The following is a 19,495-nucleotide window of genomic DNA, read 5'->3' as shown; positions in this document are numbered from 1 at the left end:
GCAGGCCCCACACATGGCGTCCCAGCGTGGGGGGCTGGTAGGTCGGCTCGGCTGATTGCCCCCTAGCACAGAGGGGGAAGCTGGGCCAGGCTCCGCCCTACGTGTGCCCCATGGGCTGGGGGGCAGAGACCTGCAGCCTGCACCCCGTGGGGAGAGGGCAGCAGCGAGCCCGACTCCAGCCGCGGGCATAGGGCGGCGCGGGGACGCGCGCAGGGCCCCGCGAGCACACACACCCCGGCCCGGGAGCGCGCAGGGGGTGGGCCGGGAGCGCGCGGGGAGGGCGGAGCTGGCGGCTCCGGCGCTGTTCGGTGCGTTCCTGGCTCGCTCGCTCGCTCGCGCTGGGTTGCGCTGCGCGGAGGACGCGGCACCGGGCGCCGCTGCGGGGCAGGATGGCTGCTCGGCTCGCCGCGCTCCTGCCCCTTCTCATCCTCAGCCAGGGCCCGGCGGGGACCGTCTGCAACCGGCACGCCGTGCACTGGAACAGCTCCAACCCGCAGTGAGTCCCGGGACCGGCCCGGCCCGGATCGGGCCCCGCAGCGGGCTGGGCGGGGGGCGCGCGCCCCGGCGGGTCTCTGGGGAGGGGCGGCCCCGAGGCTGGTGCGGGAAGGATCCGTGCTGCGAGGACGTTGCTGGGGGAGCCGGGAGTGGGGGGATGGGGAGGCGAGGCACGAGGGGGCGGCGGGTCTGGGGGAGGGGGCGGCTCTCGGGGGAGCGTGCGTAGCGCTGGGGATCGGCGGTGGCGCGCGCCGCCCCGGGGGCTCAGCCCCCCCACCCCCGTGGAGGATGTGGGTGGGGGAGCCGTGGGGCTGGGGGGAGCCCTGGGGTATCATGGGGGTCCCGGGCCGCCCCCTGCCCCGGGGCTGGAGCCCCTTCCCTGCCGTGCGAGCGCCCCCCGTCTTCCATGAGTCTGGGGCGGGCGGGGGGCGGTGGCGGAGGGGCCCGGGCACGGTTCGTGGCGCGTCGGCTGGCCCGGCTGCGGGTCATTGATAGCGGCGGCGGCGGCTCCCTCCAGCGCCGGGGCGATCTGTGCAGACGGGGCCCCCGAGGCCGTGGGGGTGGCTCTCCCCTCCTCCCCCCGCCGTCCTGGGCTCGGGCCGGGCTGCTGCCTTCTGGCCATTGGGGCGCCGGGGCAGGGCGGGGGCGCCCCCGCGGGCTGGCGGAGGGGCGCCGGGGCAGGGCGGGGGCGCCCCCGCGGGCTGGCGGAGGGGCCCCGGCGGCGCTCGGGGGCTGATCCCAGGGCTGGCCGCGGCCTGTTGTTCTCCCGCCCGGCGGGGGGCGGGGGTGTTTATTGCGAACCGAAGGTGCCTGGGGAGCTGGTGCCCGGAGCATCCGCAGGTCTGTCGCCGGCGCGTCGTGTCCGGGTCTCCGGGGGGGGTCAGCACCAAACGGCCTCGCTGCCCCTGCGGGAGCGGCTCGGGCCCCGCGTGTCGCCCTGCCCCGGGCGGGCACGGCTGGGCTAGACCCCACGCCCGAGGTCCCGGGGCCGGCCCCCCCGAGCAGTGCGCGGCGCGGTGCGGATGGCCCGGTCTGGACATGCCCGGGGAGGCTGGGTGCAGGGATCCCGCTGCAGCGCGGTGAGTCAAACCCACGCTTGCCGCCAGCGCCAGCCCACGCCTGCCTGGGGGAGCCAGTCCGCGCATGTGTCCGGCCATCTGTCCCCACAGACAGACAGCCTCTTGCTCCCTGCCTGTCTAGGGCAGGCGCTGGGCGACATCCGGGGCCGCAGCCGGCAGGGGAGGCTGGTGGGGAAGGAGCTGGGGTGCTGCCCGGGGCAGGGGCTGGAGGGATTCTGGCCTACGTGGGGCTTGGAGCAGTGGGTGCGGCCCCTCAGCCGCTGCCGTGGAAGTGAGCGGATACTGGCTGGCTGGTAGAACGGGGGCCTGGGACGGGGCAGCCCCACTCAGCTGAGCTGGGCTGGTCTGGTCTGGGCTGCCTCCATCTGCCCTGCCTTTCCACAGCAGCAGATTGTCCTCGCCTCTTCTGCCGGTTCAGGCCCCTCCTTTAGGCTCTGGACTCCTGGGCCCCAGTGTCCCTGCCCCCGCCGTGGGGCTGGGCGCAGGCGGCCTGGCAGCTGGAGCGGTCAGTCACCCAGCACCTTAGAACAGTCGAAGGAGTTTGCAAGTGGAGGTCTGAGGGTTGCTGGCATGCCCGTGGGCGCTGTCAGCAGAGCTGCAGGGAGCCCAGGCGATCGATGGCCAGGAGTAAATCACCCCCTGCATTGTTAACAGCCCTGTCACGCGGCGCTGGGTGGGCAGCTGGCGGAGTGTGATGGGGGGCCCAGGTCACACGCTGCCCTGCAGAGCCAGTGGGTAATCCTGGCCCCAGGGGAGCAGGGCTGGGTGGTTCAGAGTGGGCTTTCACGTAGGCGTGTCTTGAGGGGGGGGTCCCACCAGCCTGGCGAGGAGCAGGGCGGGTCTGCCCCAGGGTTGGAGGTGCATGAGCACGGCCCCCTCGCCCTGCCCTGGTGGGGGGGGACCCTGCCGCCTAGCGAAACGCAGCCTCCCCCATCCCGTTTCCGTTTTCTGCGAGAATTGACAAAGACCATGGGAGGGACGCGGGTCGCACCGGAGGGTCTCTGTGATGTGCTGGTTCTGCAGGGGCTGCCCCCATCTGTCTGGTGCTCCCCCACTCTCTGTGTCTCTGTCCTGGACGGGAGCATTCCCCGGGTAGCGCCTTCCCTTCCCATTTAGATTGTGTTGTGAGGCGGAAGCGCAGGGCCCAGCAATTGCGCGTGTGTGTGAGACGTGCCGTGCCGAGGAGCAGCACAATGGCGAAGTGGCTGGCTCACCCCGGCACGGGTGCCTTTCACAGGGACCTTCCCGCTCGCTCTCATGTAGCCAGTCCCTGGTGAACCCGCCCCCGGGCTGCTGCCAGGGCCCCGGGCACCCAGCGCTGGATTTCCTGGCTTTGCCGGTCGTGTGTGCCTGGAAGTTCCCTCGTCAGCAACGGTGTGAAATGCCTGGTGCATTCTCCAGGGGCAGTGCCCACTGGCTTTCCCTGCCCATGAGCCCCCTGGGATGGAGGGGTTCTGGCTGCCCATCTCCCACCAGATGTGCTGTGATGAAATGCCTCCCAGGGGGCCCAGCGCTGACCCTCCACCCAGCTGACCCTTGCCCCAGCGTGTGCCAGACCGGGCTGGGTGCTGCCATCACCCCTCCCGCACAGCACCTGCCCCCGCTGCAGCCCGGTCGGCTGGCTTGGGCTGCGGCAGCAGCTGGCTCCGGGCGGGGGTGGCTGCGGCAGAGTCCCGGTCCCGGGCGCGCTGAAGCACTGATATTTATGGCCAGGCGTTGCGGCAGGTCGGGCTCGGTTATAACCGCGCAGCAACGCGGCTGGATTGGAGGTGATTGACGGGGGAGTTCAGCTCCCTGGGCTGCGGTGCACAAATCCCAGCAACCCCGATGGCCCCAGCTCCTCGGGGGGCTGCAGGCCCCTCCTCCCGGGGGGAATGCCAGCTGCGGCTGGCTCCTTCATTGCTCCCCCCTCGGGCCTGGTGCCAGCGCTCCCGCAGCCTCGCTTTACGGCTTGCTGAGGGGGCAAGCGGGGCCGTGACTCCCTGCCTCCAGCACTGGCCCCGGCATGAGGCGCCAGGCCATGCCCCCCTTTGGGGGGGGGTTTCCTCCCCCCCCAGCTGGCATCTCCATCCGCAGGGGCACCAGGGGGTTATCGGCTCCAGCATCCGACGCCACCGTCTCCCTTCTGGGGCCCATCCCCACCAGCACCGCAAGCCACCGGTGCATCAGTCGCTCTTTCGGGTCGTGATCATGCGCCTCTAAGTGGGACCAGTTGTCCCTGCGGGGCACCTGCTGCCCCCTCCTCCGTGCCTAGCAAAATCCTGCTGCTCTGGGGAGCAATCCTGGGCTGGTCTCTGGTCTGGGGCTGCCCACCTCCATGCCCCACCCATCAGAGCCCCGAGGGGGAGGGAGGGGAAAACGCAGAGTGGGAAATGCCTCGTTAGTGACACTTCTCACCGCGCTGCCCCCCCGGCCACCCAATAGCCTTAACGAACTGGGTGCTGGGACGGCTGGCACCAGCCTCTGCCACCTGTGCCCAGGGATCCTGGGGGCCCAGCACGTTCTGTTACGTTCTCTCCTGGTGCCTGCGTCTCGCCCTCTTGCCGCAGCTGGGCTGGGCTCGCTCGGCCTGCGTTACCCTGTCGCTTCCCCTCAGCCGGTTCCTGGGTTTGCGTCTGCGGCAGGTGGCTTTGGATCGTCCCCCCGGGCAGAGCGTTTTGACTCTGTCGTGGGGGGGGAGTTGGCTCATGGGGGCTCCTCCTTCGGCAGCATTTCTGGGGTCCCAGAGCAGTGAGGGAAGGGCTGTGTGTCTTGGAGCGGCTGGGGACAGGGGCACGGCGGGGGTCAGACCCAGCTCTGCTGTGGGGGTTGCCTGTTGAGATGTGAGGGGGGAGCACAGCTAGGGTTGGGCCCAGCTCTGCAGGGCAGGGCCACGGGGCATCCCTGGGGTTTGCCCAGCCTGGGGACGGGTCCACAAGCTAGACTCCCTGGGGCAGGTTCGCCCATTCCTGCCTGTCCTAGCTCCAGTGCCTGTGGACGTGGAGAACAGTCGCCCCCCAGCCTCCTGTAACAGCCCCTGGGGGAGCTGTTCTCACCCTCCCCCCGCCCGTATTCCTGCCCGGCCTCCTGGTGCTGCGGCTCCGTAGCGCACAGGTGTGCATGGCAGTGGGGCGTGGTGCTGCCATAGGCAGGGGAATGGGGCAAAGGTGACCGGGGCGGGCCGGGCCTGCGGGGTTCCTGGAAGGGGACAAGGTGCACAGCCTGGAGAAGGGCAGGTGCCCGGGGGGAGAGGGTGCGCTGCCCCTGGAAGGCTGCGGGGGCTTCCCTAGCTTGGAGTATGTCCCATGGGTGTGTCTGGATCTGCCTGGTCCCTGTGAGCCGCTGCCCCCTCACGTCCCGGTGCCGGAATCGGTAGCCCGGCTCCTGCCGCGGGCTGCAACCGTCCAGCACCCATTGGGACTCCCCCTCCCCTGCCTGCCCCCTGCTCGTGGGGCTGGGCCTTGGCCAGCCCTCCCCTGGCCTGCAGTGGGGCACAGGAAGCCTGTCCTGGGCGGCTGCTGTGCAGGACCGGGCACCCCTCTGCTCCAAGGTGCTGCTGACAGCGGGGCTGGGCTGGTCCCGTCCCCTCGTCCAGGCTGCCAACATCCTCATCCGCCCTGTAGGCCGGCTCGGGACAGCCAGGGCGAGGGAGGCGTAGTTGTGCAGCCCCCCCAGTAGTTCTGTAACGTCACCCCCGGGAGCTTCCTGCTGTCCTGGGAGGGCCACGCTTACCCCAGACAGCCACGTCAGGGGGAGGCCGGGTGCAGCCAGTGACTGGCCCGGCCCATGCACTGTGTGGCTGGGGGCGGGCTTCCCGTGGCCCCGGGAGCCAGCGGCGTGGATCCCCCGACAGCGAAGCACCCCTCAGCTGCTCGTGTCCCTGCAGCAACCCCCTCCCACACCTGCGTGGCGTGCTGGCCCCACGTGCGGGGGGCGTGGCAGGGAGTCCAGCAGCCCGCACGTCTGCGGCTCACCCTGCCGAGGCCCCTGTGGGTTGCGGTGGCCGAGTCCCGGGGCCGCAGGCTGCGCTGGCGGGGGTGGGGGGGTGAAGGGCAGGCACAGGGTCTGGGTGCTGGGGATCCAAGCATCTGGTGGCCTGGGCGGGCTGAGGGGGAGGCTGCTGGAGCCCCGCAGGGTGGGGGTGGACTCGTGCCCTGTGCAGCCCCAGCAGCGCTGCTGCTCTCAGCACTTCGGCTCAGCGTTTGGCTGGCCGGTTCGGTGCTGGGTTTCCGAGAGCCCGTCAGAGCAGCAGCCCCTCAGGGCTAGGCTGGGGCAGGGGTTTGCTCTCTTGTAGCGGGGGGGTGGGGGGTCCCAGGGCAGCGGCACGCCCGTGGGCGGGCTCCTGTAATGGGAAATGCAGCTCGTCAGACCTCCAGACAGTGAATCGGGAACCAGGACTCCTGGGTTCTATCCCCAGCTTGAGGAGAAACGTGGGGGGGGGAACTCCTGGATCCCACCAAGGTGCGAAGCATCCTCGGTGCCCCCCTCTGGGCAGAGGGTCTGGTGCCAGCCCCTGAGGGTTGGGTCTCTCTGGGCAGCTCTGGCCTGGAGACACATCCCTTTCCGGGGGGGGCGCAGGCAGGCAGGAGGATCTGGTCCCCAAGCCATTGGCTAACCCTGCGTGGTGACACCCAGGGCAAGAGATCCTCTTCCCTTCCTGGTCCCTGGCCTGCCCTACTCCGGGCCCAGCCCCACAGATTCCTGCCCTATGCAGCACTGAGCAGGGGGGAGCTGTCAGAAAAAGGCATGCTGGGGGGTGGGAGTCCTGGCTGTGGGGTGGATGTGCCCCCAGCTGCAGCAGGAGCTATGGTTGTGGGGCGAGCTCCCAGCAGGGGGGCCGGGGCTGTGGGGCGCTGGCTGTGGGGCCCCAGGCAGGGGAGGGTGTGTGTTCTGCTTTACAGCCTGTAATTACCCGGCCCAGCCTGGCCGGGCCAGCCCGTCCTGGAATCCCACGCAGGGTGTGTGCGGCTCCGTCCTTGACTCGGGGCCGCTCCGGCTTGGAGCCAGGCTCCGTTCCCTCCCCGGCTCCCACGGCTCAGCGGGGACTGAAGGGCCCTTTGCCAGGTGGGCAGCTCTGAGCCTCAGCACCCCTGTGGGCGCTGAACCCGTCCTGGGGCAGTGTGTGCTCTCCCTGCACACGGCTGGTTCCCAGGAGCCGGGACACCCTGGCTGCTCCGGCGCGGGAGTGGGGGCGTGCTGGGTGCCGGGCGGCGGGAGGAGCTGGTGCCCCTGGGGTGAAGGGTGTTAACCGAAAGTGCCCAGTGAGTCACAGCGTGTTACCAGGGCCTGGTGGGAGGGAGCCGCAGCGTGGCAGGGTGGGGTCAGAGCCCAGGGCCTCCTTGGGCGTTGTCAGGGCTGCTGGTTGATGACCCCTGGGGTTGGGGGCAGCCTATGCTTGGAGCCCATGCGGCTGGGAGGGACGTCCTGGCCCCGTGCGGGTGGTGCCAGGGCCCCATGGCCATGGGGCAGGTTGCGAGGGGGCGCGTGGTGCAGGGGATGGAACCGCTTGCTCCTGTCCGGACCAGTAATTGAGTCGCTGCCTGCAGATTGATCGTTTAATTAAAACCCAATTAAAAACCTCATTGATCTTGTTAACGAAGCAGGGAAGGTTTGGGCTTTAACAGAGATTAAAAGGATTGTGTGGCCATCGATACCAAGCGGGTGGTGGAGGCGTAGGGAGCCGGGCGAAGGCGGGAGCTCGGCCCGGGTGCTGCATGTGTGTGGGTGGGTCTGGCCTCTTCACACCAAGCCAGGATCCTCCACCCCAGCACCGGAGCGGAATGGAGGGGCAGCCTGGGACACGGCTGGCCAGGGGTGGATGCAGAGGCCCTCTGGGAGCCCCAAGTGCCGGCCCCTCCCCGCCTCTGGTGGTGCAGGGGGAGCGTGGCACTCACGGGCGTGCATGCGCGGTGCGTGTGAATGGTGCATTTGGTGCCTGTGACTTGCAGATGCGCCAGGATGTGTCTGTGTGCTCACAGGGGGCTGCGTGTGCTCCTCTGTGCTGTGACAGTGCGTGGTGTCTAGCACCGGGTGTGTGTGGCTGCAGACGGTGGCAGAGGATGCCTGGGCTGCACTGTCTGTGGGAGGGAGGGAGGGGCAGCGAGTGTCTGGGCTGTGCTGTGTGTCTGTCTGCTCCCCACCTGGAGAGGCTGTGGGGGGGGAGGGGATGCCTGTCTGTCTGTCTGTCTGTCAGCGTGTCTGTGCCGCCAGCTTCACCTGGCCCTGCCGATCGATGCAGCTTTGCCTCTGGCTGCCGCATGGCGTGGCTGAAAGGGGAACGCGTAAATCAGTGACACTTTTGTTCACCAGCCGAGCGGTGAGCCCAGGCTCCGACGCAGCCAGGCTCCCGGAGCCAGACAAAGGGGGCTGCCTCGCTCGGGAGGGGCCGCACAGCATCTGCCCACACCCCACCCGGCTCACGGAGGGGCCTGAGCTGGGCGCCCAGGGTCTCCCCGACCCCAGGGAAACGTGTGCTCCCTGCGCGATGGGCTGAGTCCGGCCCCAGGCCGCCTCCCAGCTGTGCTCTTTGGCTTCAGCGCGAAGCCGCCATCTCAGGGCCGTGCCCAGGGCCAGCTGGGGGCTTGGTGCTGGCCCAGTCCTGGGCCTGGTCCTGCTGGGGTGGTCTGGCTCCTCGGGAGTGCTGCACTGCACCATGCATTCTGGGGCGTCGCATTAGCCGAGGAGGAGGCATCAGCCCAGATTTATTGCAGCAGATGGGAGCAGAGCAGCCGCCAAGTCGCCGATCGCTCTGGCTTGCCAGGTAGCCAGTGTCCTGTCGGTGCGGGCCACGGGGCGCCATGCCCAGGCTGTGCTCAGGAAGGGACGGTTCCAGCGGGGGAAATCCATCTGCCCATCTCCGACAGGATGATTGACGGTGCCACTGCCTTGCAAAGCTCCGGTCTAAAAATGCAGTCGTGCAGAAGCGATGCAGCCTATTCCGCTCCTGCGCTTAACCCTTCGGAGCCACCTGCCTGGGAGCTGGCAGAGCCTGCAGCCGGCCTGCGAGCCCCGGAGAGTCATGGAGACTCTGCTGGCCAAGGTCACGCGCGGCTTGTCAATACTGGCTGCTCGGATTGGGGCCCCCCGGGCCCATGTGCCTTCGGCCGCCAGGCTGGGGCAGGCTCTTGCTGTGTCCATCTGTCTGTCCCATGCGCTCCCCAGTCGTGCTGTGGGTGGAAAGCCATGAGGGCGAGCGGGGGAGAGGTCACTGCTGGTGCAGAACTCGGCGCAGCGTGAGCGGGGGCAAGAGGTGTCCTGCTGATTCCAGCCGCGGCAGCACGTTCTGCTCCATGCCCACTCAACCCAAGGAGAGCCAGGGCTGCAGGGAGAGGGACCAGTGCGGGAGGGAGCAGGGACGAGTCCCCAGGTGGGACCGTGAGTCCGGGGACGGAGGCTGCTGGGCGTGGAGCCCTGCTGGGGTCCCGGGTTAATGGCAAGTTGTCAGGGGCCGGTGGCGGCAGCAACAGCTTCGCGGGACCCACTCAGGGCCAAAAGACGGACCTAGAAAATGGGAGGGAGCGCTGGGGGGGCTCCCAGCTAGTCCAGCCCCAGCCACGCCCAGCGGGGGGCGCCATGGGGGTGGGGGTGAGACACGGGGGCAGCTCCCGGTTCTTGTACGCTGTGTAGGAACTGTCCGTGCTCTCGGCCTTGCAGCCCCATGGTCTCTGGCCGACTGCCCGGCCCTACGGGGGGCTGCCCCCAGGGAGGGGCTTGCTGTGCTGCCCGTGCCGGGTCAGAGCCGCGCCCCGCTCTCTCCAGCCCGCCCAGTGGGGAACGGAGGAGGGGCTGTCCCGTCCCACACACAGTCCTGCACCCCCCGGGGCGTGCTCTGTCCCAGGCACACGCGTGTGCGCCACAGCTGGCCTCCGCCTGCAACGGGGGTGTTGGCCGGGCACCAGCACCCACCCGGCAGCCTGTGCCTGCAGCAGCCTCAGCTGGGGGCCGGAGGCAGCTGGGAACCGCACCCTCCCCAGGGACCCTCCCATCGCCAAACAGCACGTGGCCTCCCTCGGGGCTGGCGCAGGCTCGTTAGCGAGGCTGTTTATCAGGCGCTGGCTGCTCTAATGGGCCCCTATGGGAGGGGCGCCATCCTGGGGGGTCCTTGGCAGCTGCGGTGCCGTCCTCCCGGGGCAGCCCAAGCTGGCCTGGAGCCGCGTGCCCGCGCCGGAGGAGACGGGGCTGTTGTTCCTGCTCATGGTGGCTCCATCCCGACCGGTGGGGCCCTGGGGGCTTGTTCCGTGGCTGGGCCCGGCAGGGGCCCCCGGGGCCGCCAGCTGAGCTGTGCAGTGAAGCTTGAGGGGAGGTGACGGGGGAGCGAGTCCCCCCCAGGGCATTGGCCGGGGCCGTGAGGTGGGTGGTGGGAGCCCAGCGGCGCCAGCAGGCCCTGGTCGGTCGGTCGGTGGGGCTGGCCTGGGCTGGCCTCTCGCCTGCCGCCCGCTCCCACGCGGAGTTAATCACGCCGTTCTCTTCTCCTCGGGGCTGGGGCGGTTGCTTTAATCAGGAGCGCAGCGCTCTGCACCACATCAAAGGCAGCACATGAAAGGTCCTGACTGCACTGGGGCGTCACCTCACCTCCATGTGGAGGGATTACGCGTCATCCCTGGGCACCTGGCTCCCGGCCCTCGCTCGCTGGGGACTGGCGGGGCTCTGCGGGCAGCATGCGGGTGTGGCTGTGGGGTCTGCGCCAGGCGCTGCTCCCGCTACCCAGCCTCCCCCGGTCCCTATTGCCTCACTAGTGACTGCCCCACCACTGGGCAGTTTGAATTCAGGGGGGCAGAGATGGGCAGGAGTCGCGGGGGACGGAGCCAGTTTGCCCTTGGAATAGCTGCTCAGAGACACGCATGGGGTGAGGGAGAGAAGAGCGGCACAGTGGGACCAGCTAGATAGTGTCCTGTCTCCTACAGGGGCCAGCGCCAGGTGCTTTGGGGGAATGAACAGAACAGGGCAATTATCGCGAGCCATCCCCTGTCGTCCACTCCCAGCTTCTGGCAGTCGGAGATTTAGGGGCACCTGGAGCATGGAGTCACATCCCTGGCTGTCTTGACTAAGAGTCATTGATGGACCCGTCCTTCGTGAACTTACCTAACTATTGTCTGAACCCAGGTATACTCTTGGCCTTCGCAGCATCCCCTGGCAGTGAGTTCCACAGGTTGTGTGTGCGCTGGGTGGGGAAGTACTGCCTTGTGTTGGTTTTAAACCTGCTGCCTGTTAATTTCATTGGGTGACCCCTGGTTCTTGTGCTGTGTGAAGGGGCCAGTAGCACTTCCCTATTGGCTTTCTCCACACCAGTCATGATTTATGCTCCTCCGTCGTATCCCCTTCATCTCTTGTCTAAGATTAACTGCTCCAGTCTTTTTACTCTCTCCTTGTACGGAAGCTGTTCCATGCCCTTCTCTGCCCCTTTTCCAGTCCTACTGCTTCGTTTGCGATGGGATGGCCCTTCTGGGCACGGAGAAGGGCTCCGCACAGGTTTGGCTGGGGCGCTCCAGGGACAAGGGTGGCCCTGTGGTTCAGGCGCTAGAGATCTGAGTTCAGTTCCCACCCCTGCCGCAGGCGTCCTGTGTGTCTGTGGGCCAGTCACTGAGTGTCTCTGCCTCAGTTCCCCCCTGTCCAGTGCGAATAATGGCCCAGCCCTGCCCTGCTGGGGCGGCGATACCTCCATCGCAGAGCATCAGACCCTTGGACGCTGCGGTAACAGGCTGATACACGCTTGAGCAGGCAGCAGGGTGGGTCGCTGAAGCCAGCCTGGGTCCTGCTCACCCTGGGAGGAGTTGCCTGGGGCAGGCGGTCGAAGATGTGGGAGCTGCTGCGCTGGGCCTGGTCCAGCCGGAGATCAGCTCCCGGGACGTAGTGGCCCCGGGGGATTGTCCCTTGTTTGAGGGACAAGGGCCCCCGGGAGCACAGGCAGCAGTTCCCCAGGGAAAGGTGTGTGTGGCCTGTGCCGCCCCCCCAGGGCCCGACTCTGAGACCTCGGGGGGAGCAGAGCCGTGAAATGGGGTCTTGGCTGTTTAAATCCAGAATGCACCCAGGGCGCTGGCCTGCTGGGGAGACCCAAGGTCCACGTCACGGGGCGGGGCAGGGACTAGCGGCTGGACACGAAGTCGCTTGCCTCTCCCGGCTGCGTGGCCAGCGGGCCTGCCCCGCCCCTGCCCCGGCGTGACACCGGCTGCTCCGGGGAGTTGGTGCTGGGCAGAGGGAAGCAGGAGGGTGAAGAGCAGCAGATGTGGTGGGGGGGGTCCCCCACCTGCGTGGCCAGGACGAGGCAGCGATTCTGGAGCCTGGGGTCTCTGGCAGGGCGTGTGAGGGGCTGTCAGTACTGGCCGATGTGACCCCGTGGTGCAGGCTGGGAACAGGACCCCCGGCATGGCAGGGCAGGGCCAGGGTGGGGGGGTCCCACCAAGTTTCCTTCCCACTCAGCCCTTGGGCAGGATGAGCATCTTGTTAGTTAAATGTGCAGGTGCCAGATGGGAGGCAGGTGTGGGGCAGGCTGCAGAGGGGCAGGGAGCTGGCCGACGAGCGCTGGCCTGCGGGGAGGAGGGGACCCTGAATCCCCCAGCCGTCTTTGCTGCATGTGCAGAGGTGTCCTTTCCCCGGCAGGGACACACGGACACGCACATGCAGACACACTCTGCCTGGTCCCCAGCCCTGCGTAGAAGCGTTGGTGCTCCTGTCTGTCCGTCTCGCTGGCGAGGCCATGCTGGAGACCCATTGGAAGGGGCTGCGGTATGAGCCAGGCCGGAGGGATCCGCGTGCTGCGGCCACGCCAGGAGCGAGCTGAGCTAGAGTCCGGCGTGGGCCGATGCCCAGAGTCTCCGGTGCCGTGTGGGATGAGGTGTAATTCTGCTGGTGCCAGGGGGCATCGCCAGGGCTGGTGGGACGCGAAGGAGCCTCTGGGAATGGGGAGAGTGTGGAGGCTGCGCCAGCGTCTCCTGGCATGGCCGGGAAGCCTCACCAATGATCCAAGCCCGGGCAGCGCTGAGGACGGGGGGTCTGTGTCCCCAGGAGCTGGGCTTTGTGGACACAATCCTGTCTAGCCGCCTTGCCCCATTTCCCGGTGCCTTAGGGGCCTGTGCTCGCCGGCGGGGCCCGGGACGCTCCAGCCTGCAGCAGATTGCCGTGTGTTGGGAGGTTTCCTCGTCTCCGACTGACGTGGCAGGTGGATTTGAAATTCCATTGCATCGTCTGGCTGTTTGTTCATCCGCCTGGGACTTGGCTGCAGCTGGGACAGACGGATGGGTGGGTTGGGGGCCAGGGTGGGGGGAGGCGAGCAGCAAACACTCTGGTGTCCCCAGATGCTCCCCAGGGCAGTCAGGGCCCATGGTGTAAAAGGTGCCGGAGCAGACTCGCCACAGACTGTCACTGAGCAGGACCCGGCCAGCACGCGCCGCAGCCGGGACCCCAGGGTCCATCCTGGCCGGCGCTCGGCCGGGAGCAGGCAGCAGGCCCGGTGCCACCGCTTCCGTCTGTGCGTGGAGCTGGCACCTCACGGCGCCTGTCAGCAATGAATTGGCAGGAGGCGCGGGTCAGCGTGCAGCGTGTCGGCGGTGGGGATTAGCAGCGGCCAGGATTTCAATCGGGCTTGGATTAGGCGCGCCGGAGCCTCTCCTGCGCGGATCTGAGGGGATTGCCACTCGTCATCCATGTAAATGAGGCTCCCGCAGGGCCACCCTTTACCTTATTAGCGCAGTAACCAGATTAGCTGGAACGGGGGGAAATCCGCTCTCTGAGGTGCCGCGTGTGGCAGGGCCGGGACTTCCCCCTACTCGTGGGCTGGGGGCCACCCTCCGCTTCTCCCCAGCTCCTGGAGTGGGGTCCTGGGGGCGCTGGGGAGACTTCCCTCCAATACCGTTAGGAAGGAGGTGGGAGCTCCAGGGCAGGGCACAGGGCGAGGGGCAGAGCTGCCGGCTGGGGCTGATTGGGGGGCGTTGTCAGCTGTGACTGGAGGGGCCAGGGCCAGTGGCTTTGGGGGGGCTCCTGTCTCACCTCCTCTATCAGCGCATAGTTCGAAGGTGCCGTCACCCCCACAGCCCACCCCGTTGCCTCTCCCAATCCCTCCTTGGCTCTGGCCCCAGGACGGCCCTGTCCCCCTGGTCCCAGCTCCCCCAGGGCTGAGAGCACCCGCTGGTTGAGGCGAGGGAGAGCGGAGACCCCAGGGAGCCACAAGCCCTGCTCCAGGCGTGCCGTGCTGGGGTGCCCCGGCTGGCAGAGGCTGGCTCCCAGCTGCTGTCGCCTGGTTTGTTGTTAACCAGTCTCTGGGTTCATGTATCTGGTGCAGGAGCTGGGCTGGATCCCAGGGAGGCCCTGCTGGCCCCGGCAGGCGGAGCCGGCGCTGGCTGGGACGGAGAAGGGGCAGGTTTCCGTGGTCCCTCTGCAAGGGTTGGTGACTGAGCATCTCTGGACCCCTGTGCCGTTCCAGACAGTGCTGAGGGCTGGCCCAGGGCCGGGCGGGAGCCCCCGGGGTGCCCGGTGCTCCCCACTGGGGCCCACCCTCCCAGCCTCTGGCAGTGGGAAGGCAGGTGTGGGGCAGAGGACAGCACTGCTGGGCCCACTGGGGCAGCTGGTCCTGTCCTGAGCAACTGCAGAGCTGGCTTCGCAGCGCAGCCTTCTGCCGGTGCGCTCTCCCTCCGCTCGGCCAGCCGGAGCCGAAGGAGGCTGGGTGCTGCTGGGGGGGTGTCCATGGGGCTGGCTCTGTGTTGGGGGGCTGCGCTGCAGCCGGGCCTGGGCTGGGATGCTCCTGCTCATGGCTAGGTGGGCAGCTGCTACCTGGGGGGTGTCCCATTGGCACAGAGAGAACCTCCTCCCCAGAGAGCCCAGGTCCCTCAGTGGGCGAGGTTGCTCTGGCCTGGGAGTCGGGGCTGGATGGAGCCAGCACTGGGGGGTCTGTGCTAAGGTCGGGGGGGTCAGTTCTCGTGCTGGTGCCCGGCGACACTCCTGACCCCGGACGTGGTGCTGGGCCCTGATCCTCCATTGAGCCCCGTTAGCCACGGGAGGGTCGTATCCTCTACCTTCTGGTGGGGCCCGTGAGCCAGGCTCTTGCCTCCAAGCCACTCTGGGGGAGCTGGGGCTCCCCCTGTGCCTGCCCCGGGCTCCGTGCGGGAGGTGATGGGCCAGGCTGCTCCAGCCCAGGTGCTGGGTCCGTCGGGGGGCGTTGGGTTATCCGCTCCTGGCCCCATAGCTCCGGGGGAGGAAGGCGGGGGCGGGGGATTGTCTCGTCTCTTGGGATCCCGGCTCCATGAGTTGCTGCTTCTAGTGGCAGCTGGGAAAACGGCCCCATGCAGGCCCTCTCCTGCCCTGCCCGGTGCCCGGCCGGCTGCAGACCTGGAGAGCCTGAAGGGCTGTACAAAGCTGGGTCCCTCCCCCACACCCTGACTGGCTGCTGCCTGCCCCTCCTGCCCCTGTCTGGCAGGGGTGATTTGTACACACAGGGGAGGGCTGGGCACAGGGCCGTGGGTTCGAGCCCCTTCCCTGCAGGGCCTAGGGCTGGGCCAGGGACCAGGTGGCTGTGGGGGGGTCGCATGGCAGGGCTGGGGCTGGGTGGGTCCAGCCTGCGCCTGACCCTTGCTGTCCCCACAGCCTGCGTCGGGAGGGCTACACGGTGCAGGTGAACGTCAACGACTACCTGGACATCTACTGCCCGCACTACAACGACTCGGTGCCCGAGCACAGGCTGGAGCAGTACGTGCTGTACATGGTGAACGTGGAGGGCTACCACGCCTGCAACACCAGCCAGGGCTTCAAGCGCTGGGAGTGCAACCGGCCCCACGCGCCCCACAGCCCCATCAAGTTCTCGGAGAAGTTCCAGCGCTACAGCGCCTTCTCGCTGGGCTACGAGTTCCACGCCGGCCACGAGTACTACTACATCTGTAGGTGGGGGGGCCAGGCCACGAGCGTTACCATGTCTGTGGGGGGCGGGGGGAGCGGTGCAGGGAAGCCTGGCCTGGCGCACAGGGAAAGGGGCCCCAGGAAGCCCCATCCCTGGGCCTGGGCAGGTGCCCCTTGCTCGGCTCTGCCCGGCTCCTGTGCCGAGCCCGGTGGCCACCAGGGGGAGCCGCCGGCTGGCCCCGCGGCCACCTTGGCCAGGAGCCGGGGTCCGCGGTGCTGCCTCCCCGGCCTTGGCCTGCAGCCCTGGGCCCCAGGGGGTGGGGGCAAGGGCAGGGGGTTGCCTGCTGCCCACGGGTGGGAGCGAATCCCTGGGGATCCTGGCTCTGCTGCTGCACTGTGGCCCCATGGTGCCCGGCAGCCCCCCGAGAGCCCGGCCAGGCTCCCCCGGGGGGGCTGCAGCCCCTCGCCTTGCCGGGGGGGCCCTAGGGGAGGGGCACGGGTGTGATCTCAGGCCTGCCGTGCTCTCTTGCAGCGACCCCGACGCACAATCACCACCGGGCCTGTCTGAAGATGAAGGTGTTCGTGTGCTGCGCCTCCAGTGAGTAAAGCCCCCCCCACACACACACACGCGCGTGTGCACACGCACACACACGCGCGTGCAAACACTTATGGGTGCAGGGGCTGGGGGCAGGCGGGTTCTGGACGCGGCGAAGGGGCAGCAGGCCCGCATCGAGCAGGGGCCTCGGGGGGTCTCCGGCTCCAGGGGCTCCATTTGCTTCTCATTGAAGGGGTCTGGGGGGTGCCCGCCCGGGAGAGCTCTCGGAGCAGGTGTCGGGGTTGTGACGTCTCCCCTCCCGCCTGCTGCAGCGTCGCACTCCGGGGAGAAATCGGTGCCCACCCTCCCGCAGTTCACGATGGGGCCGGAGGTGAAGATCGAGGATTTGGGTGAGTGCCAGGCACCAGCGCAGACCTACAGTGTGGGGCCCTGCCCCCCAGCACCCCCAGCCCATGCCCCGCCCCCTCCTGGAGGCCAAGCCGAGCTCCCCCCACAGCCAGCGCCCTGCCCTGCCCTCCCAGCCAGTGCCATGCACCCCCAGCCCATGCTCCCACCCCCCCACAGCGCCCCCCTCCTGGGAGGCCAGGCCAATTGCTCCCCACAGCACCCCCCAGCCAGCACCCTGCCCCCCTCACAGCACCCCCCCCTGCTGGGAGAGGCCAGGAGCCCCAGCCCCCTCCCTTCCCCCGCCAGCATCTCTGAGCAGCACAAATGCCCCCTTGCCTCGTGATCTCCCCTGCAGGGGAACGCCCCGCCCAAGGCGCGGGAAGCCCATGCGTGCTGCACAGAGTCCGCTCTGCATCCTTCGGGCCCCCAGCTGGCCGGCTCTGGGGCCCCCCATCTCGGGGAGGGGGGGCGTGAATCTGCCCCTTCCTGGGTGGCCCTGCCAGCCCCTCCCCCTCACACTCTCTCTCCACAGATAACTTTAACCCCGAGGTCCCCAAGCTGGAGAAGAGCATCAGCGGCACCAGCCCCAAACGGGAACACTTGCCGCTGGCCGTGGCCGCTGCGCTTTTCCTAATGACGCTCTTGGCCTCCTAGCCGGGAGGCGGCCGGCCTGGGCCCGGGCCTGGCTCTGCAGCGCTGCAGCCCCACCCCGGCGGCAGAACGTGGCCTCAGCAGCTGTTTGGAAAAGACTGAGGGGGGGGAACCGGGCCCCCCCACCTGCCGCGGGACCACGTGGCCCTTCTCTCCGTGCCCGCCGGGGACCCACTGGAGCCTCCCGCCCTGAGCGGAGCAGCAGACGCCAGCCTGGGAGCTGCTGCGTGCGGGCGGATGAGCCTGCCCTGCCCCTCGCCCAGCCAGTGACTCTAGGGACCGGCTCCGGCAGGAACTCCACTCGGCCCTTCTGCGTGGCACCGTCCTCCAGCCCCACGGCGTGCATTGCGTCCTGGCTGCCCCTCTGAGCCACCATCAGCCTGCTGCTGGCCCTCTGCGGGCTCCCCATCTGCGGCCACAGGGCTGGGCCGGGGCTTCCCTGGGGTCTGCGGGCCCCGGTCGTGGCTCGGGAACACTCGTTCTGCTGGCTCCCTGTGGACACTTGGCCGGGCCCATGCAGCCAGCCGTGGGACATGGACAAGCAGCGCCGGCCCCAGTGCGCGGACTGGGGGGGCAGAGCTCCCCTGGGTCTGGGGGCTGTACATACCTATATAGAGATCTCTACATCCTGTACAGAGAGCGCCTCGCTAGAGAGACCCGTCTATATGGACCGTTGGCAGCAGCGCGGGCCCCGCACCGGCCTGTACATAGTCAGAAAGTGTTGGATTCGCCTCGTCTTCTGTGAAGACCCAACCTATGCAAACGCACAGACACTTTTTGGGGGACAAAAAAGCAACTCGCCCTTTTTTCAAGTGCTTTGGCTGGTGATTTTCATATTCTGCTGTTAGTCTATAAAAATAAAACCATAAAAAACCCAACCCCTGGGTGCTTGGAGTGGGGCAGCAGGGGCAGCTGCCCTCAGGCCAGTGCCAGACACTGCCGACTGCCTAGACCCCCAGGCCGGGCCCCCTCAGCCGGGCCCTCCCACATCTATCAGTTCCCTGGGCGCACGTGTGTGTGCCGGCCCTTTCACTAGTGCACACACCCTCCCAGTGCAAGCCTCTGTCCGTCAGGCCGGCCCAGCTTGTGTGGGTCTCTGGGCTCGGTCTAGCACCTGGCACCCCCAGGTGCCCTGGAGTCTGAATGGGCCCAGGAGGTACTGTGGGGTCCCCCCTCCCCCCCAGGCTCTTGCTGGCTGCACTCTCTGGTGCATGTGGCTGGGGTGGGGATGGGGGGGGGAAGCAGGTTCAGCCCAGGACACAGCGTGGGGAGCCGTCCCTCCCTGTGCAAACAGCAGCTCAAAGAGCTGCCCCCCCACCCCTCCACCTACCTCCCGCTTTGTCTGCACACAAAGGGGCCATTCATGCCCCTGTGCTGGGCCCGGCGGCTGGGGTTGGCTGCAGGAGGTGATTCAGCTACCGGTACCTGCTGTGCTCTGTGGTGTGTGTGAGGGGGCCCGGACCCCCTTGGCTCGTCCAGGCCTTGCTGCCACTGGGGGTGTCTCCAAGCCAGGGGGAGGCAGGAGTGGGGGCTGTTTCCCGAGTTGCCCTGGGTTCCTGTGGACAGTGAACTGGTCTGGCTTGTGGGGAGGGCCTGGGATTGGGGTCCCCTCCCCAGCCTGGCCTGACTCCCGGCAGAGCCACCAGGGACCTGGCCGTTCCCAGTTCACTCCAGTGCCCCCCGGGAGCACCAGCCACAGGGCCCCTGGAAGCAGAGGGGACCTTTGAGAAAGATGCCCAGCCTGAGTCCCTACTTCCGGGGGCGGGGGGGAGGCAGGGAGTGTATCTGGGTTCATAGTTTGCAACCCAAATCCCTCCTCTTGTTGGTCTTTGCCCTGGTCTTTGCCAGTGGGTGCAGGGCTGGCATGGGCGAGGGGGAGCTGCCACCCCGCCTCCCCCCAGAGTGGCTTGGGCAGCAGGCATTGGGTGGGGCCTGGCACACCCAGCCCCTGCGCCCCCGGCCAGGTCCCCTTGGAGCCTGGCACTGGCTTGGTTTAACCTGCTTAAAATCCTCCCTTGAATGCAAACGAAGCCTGGGGGTGCAGGGCAGGGCCAAGGAGGAGCCCCCAGTCCCACCCACAGCTCTAGGGGCTCCGTCAGAGCTTTGACACCCCCCCACGCAGGGCCAGGTCGTTTGAGGGACTGATGGGCCCCTTGGGGGGCACCGGGGGGGGCCGAACAGATTCCCTAATGTGCAAAAGTCTCTGTTGGGAAGCGCAATGCAGCCCCAGTGCCTGAGCCACAAACATGCCCCCACCCTCCTCCCTGCCCCCTACAGCCCCCCTGCAGGGAGAGGCAGTGACTGGACGGGCAGGTCCTGTGGCTAATATGGCCTGAGATTATTCCCCAGTAACACGGGGGCCGGCAGGACTCTCAAGTGGCCCCCTGGCTGACACAGACCCTGGCTGGAAGCCAGGCCCCCACCCCGGGGCTGAGCCCCCTGCAGCTCCCTAGGGCAGGGACTCCGTGAGAACAGCAGGCTGGGGCTGGCGGGGGGAAGCTGGTCCCAGGATCGCAGCCAGTGGTAA

At 68.2% G+C, this 19,495-nt stretch overlaps 1 protein-coding gene across 1 annotated transcript; it reads left to right on the top strand.

Moving 5' to 3' along the window:
• Positions 1-47: 47 nt before the first annotated feature.
• On the top strand, positions 48-19,495 carry EFNA3 (ephrin A3). Its single transcript, XM_067539203.1, has 5 exons — positions 48-496; positions 15,126-15,415; positions 15,907-15,972; positions 16,242-16,319; positions 16,850-19,495. The coding sequence occupies exons 1-5, from the start codon at positions 390-392 to the stop codon at positions 16,969-16,971; spliced, it is 663 nt and encodes a 220-aa protein (XP_067395304.1). The 5' UTR covers positions 48-389; the 3' UTR covers positions 16,972-19,495.

This window comes from Emydura macquarii, unplaced genomic scaffold, assembly GCF_026122565.2.
Source record: "Emydura macquarii macquarii isolate MOO-44397 ecotype Brisbane River unplaced genomic scaffold, CSIRO-AGI_Emac_v2 contig_527, whole genome shotgun sequence".
Classification (NCBI taxonomy): Eukaryota; Metazoa; Chordata; order Testudines; family Chelidae; genus Emydura; species Emydura macquarii.
This window is presented reverse-complemented; position numbering and strand designations above follow the sequence as displayed.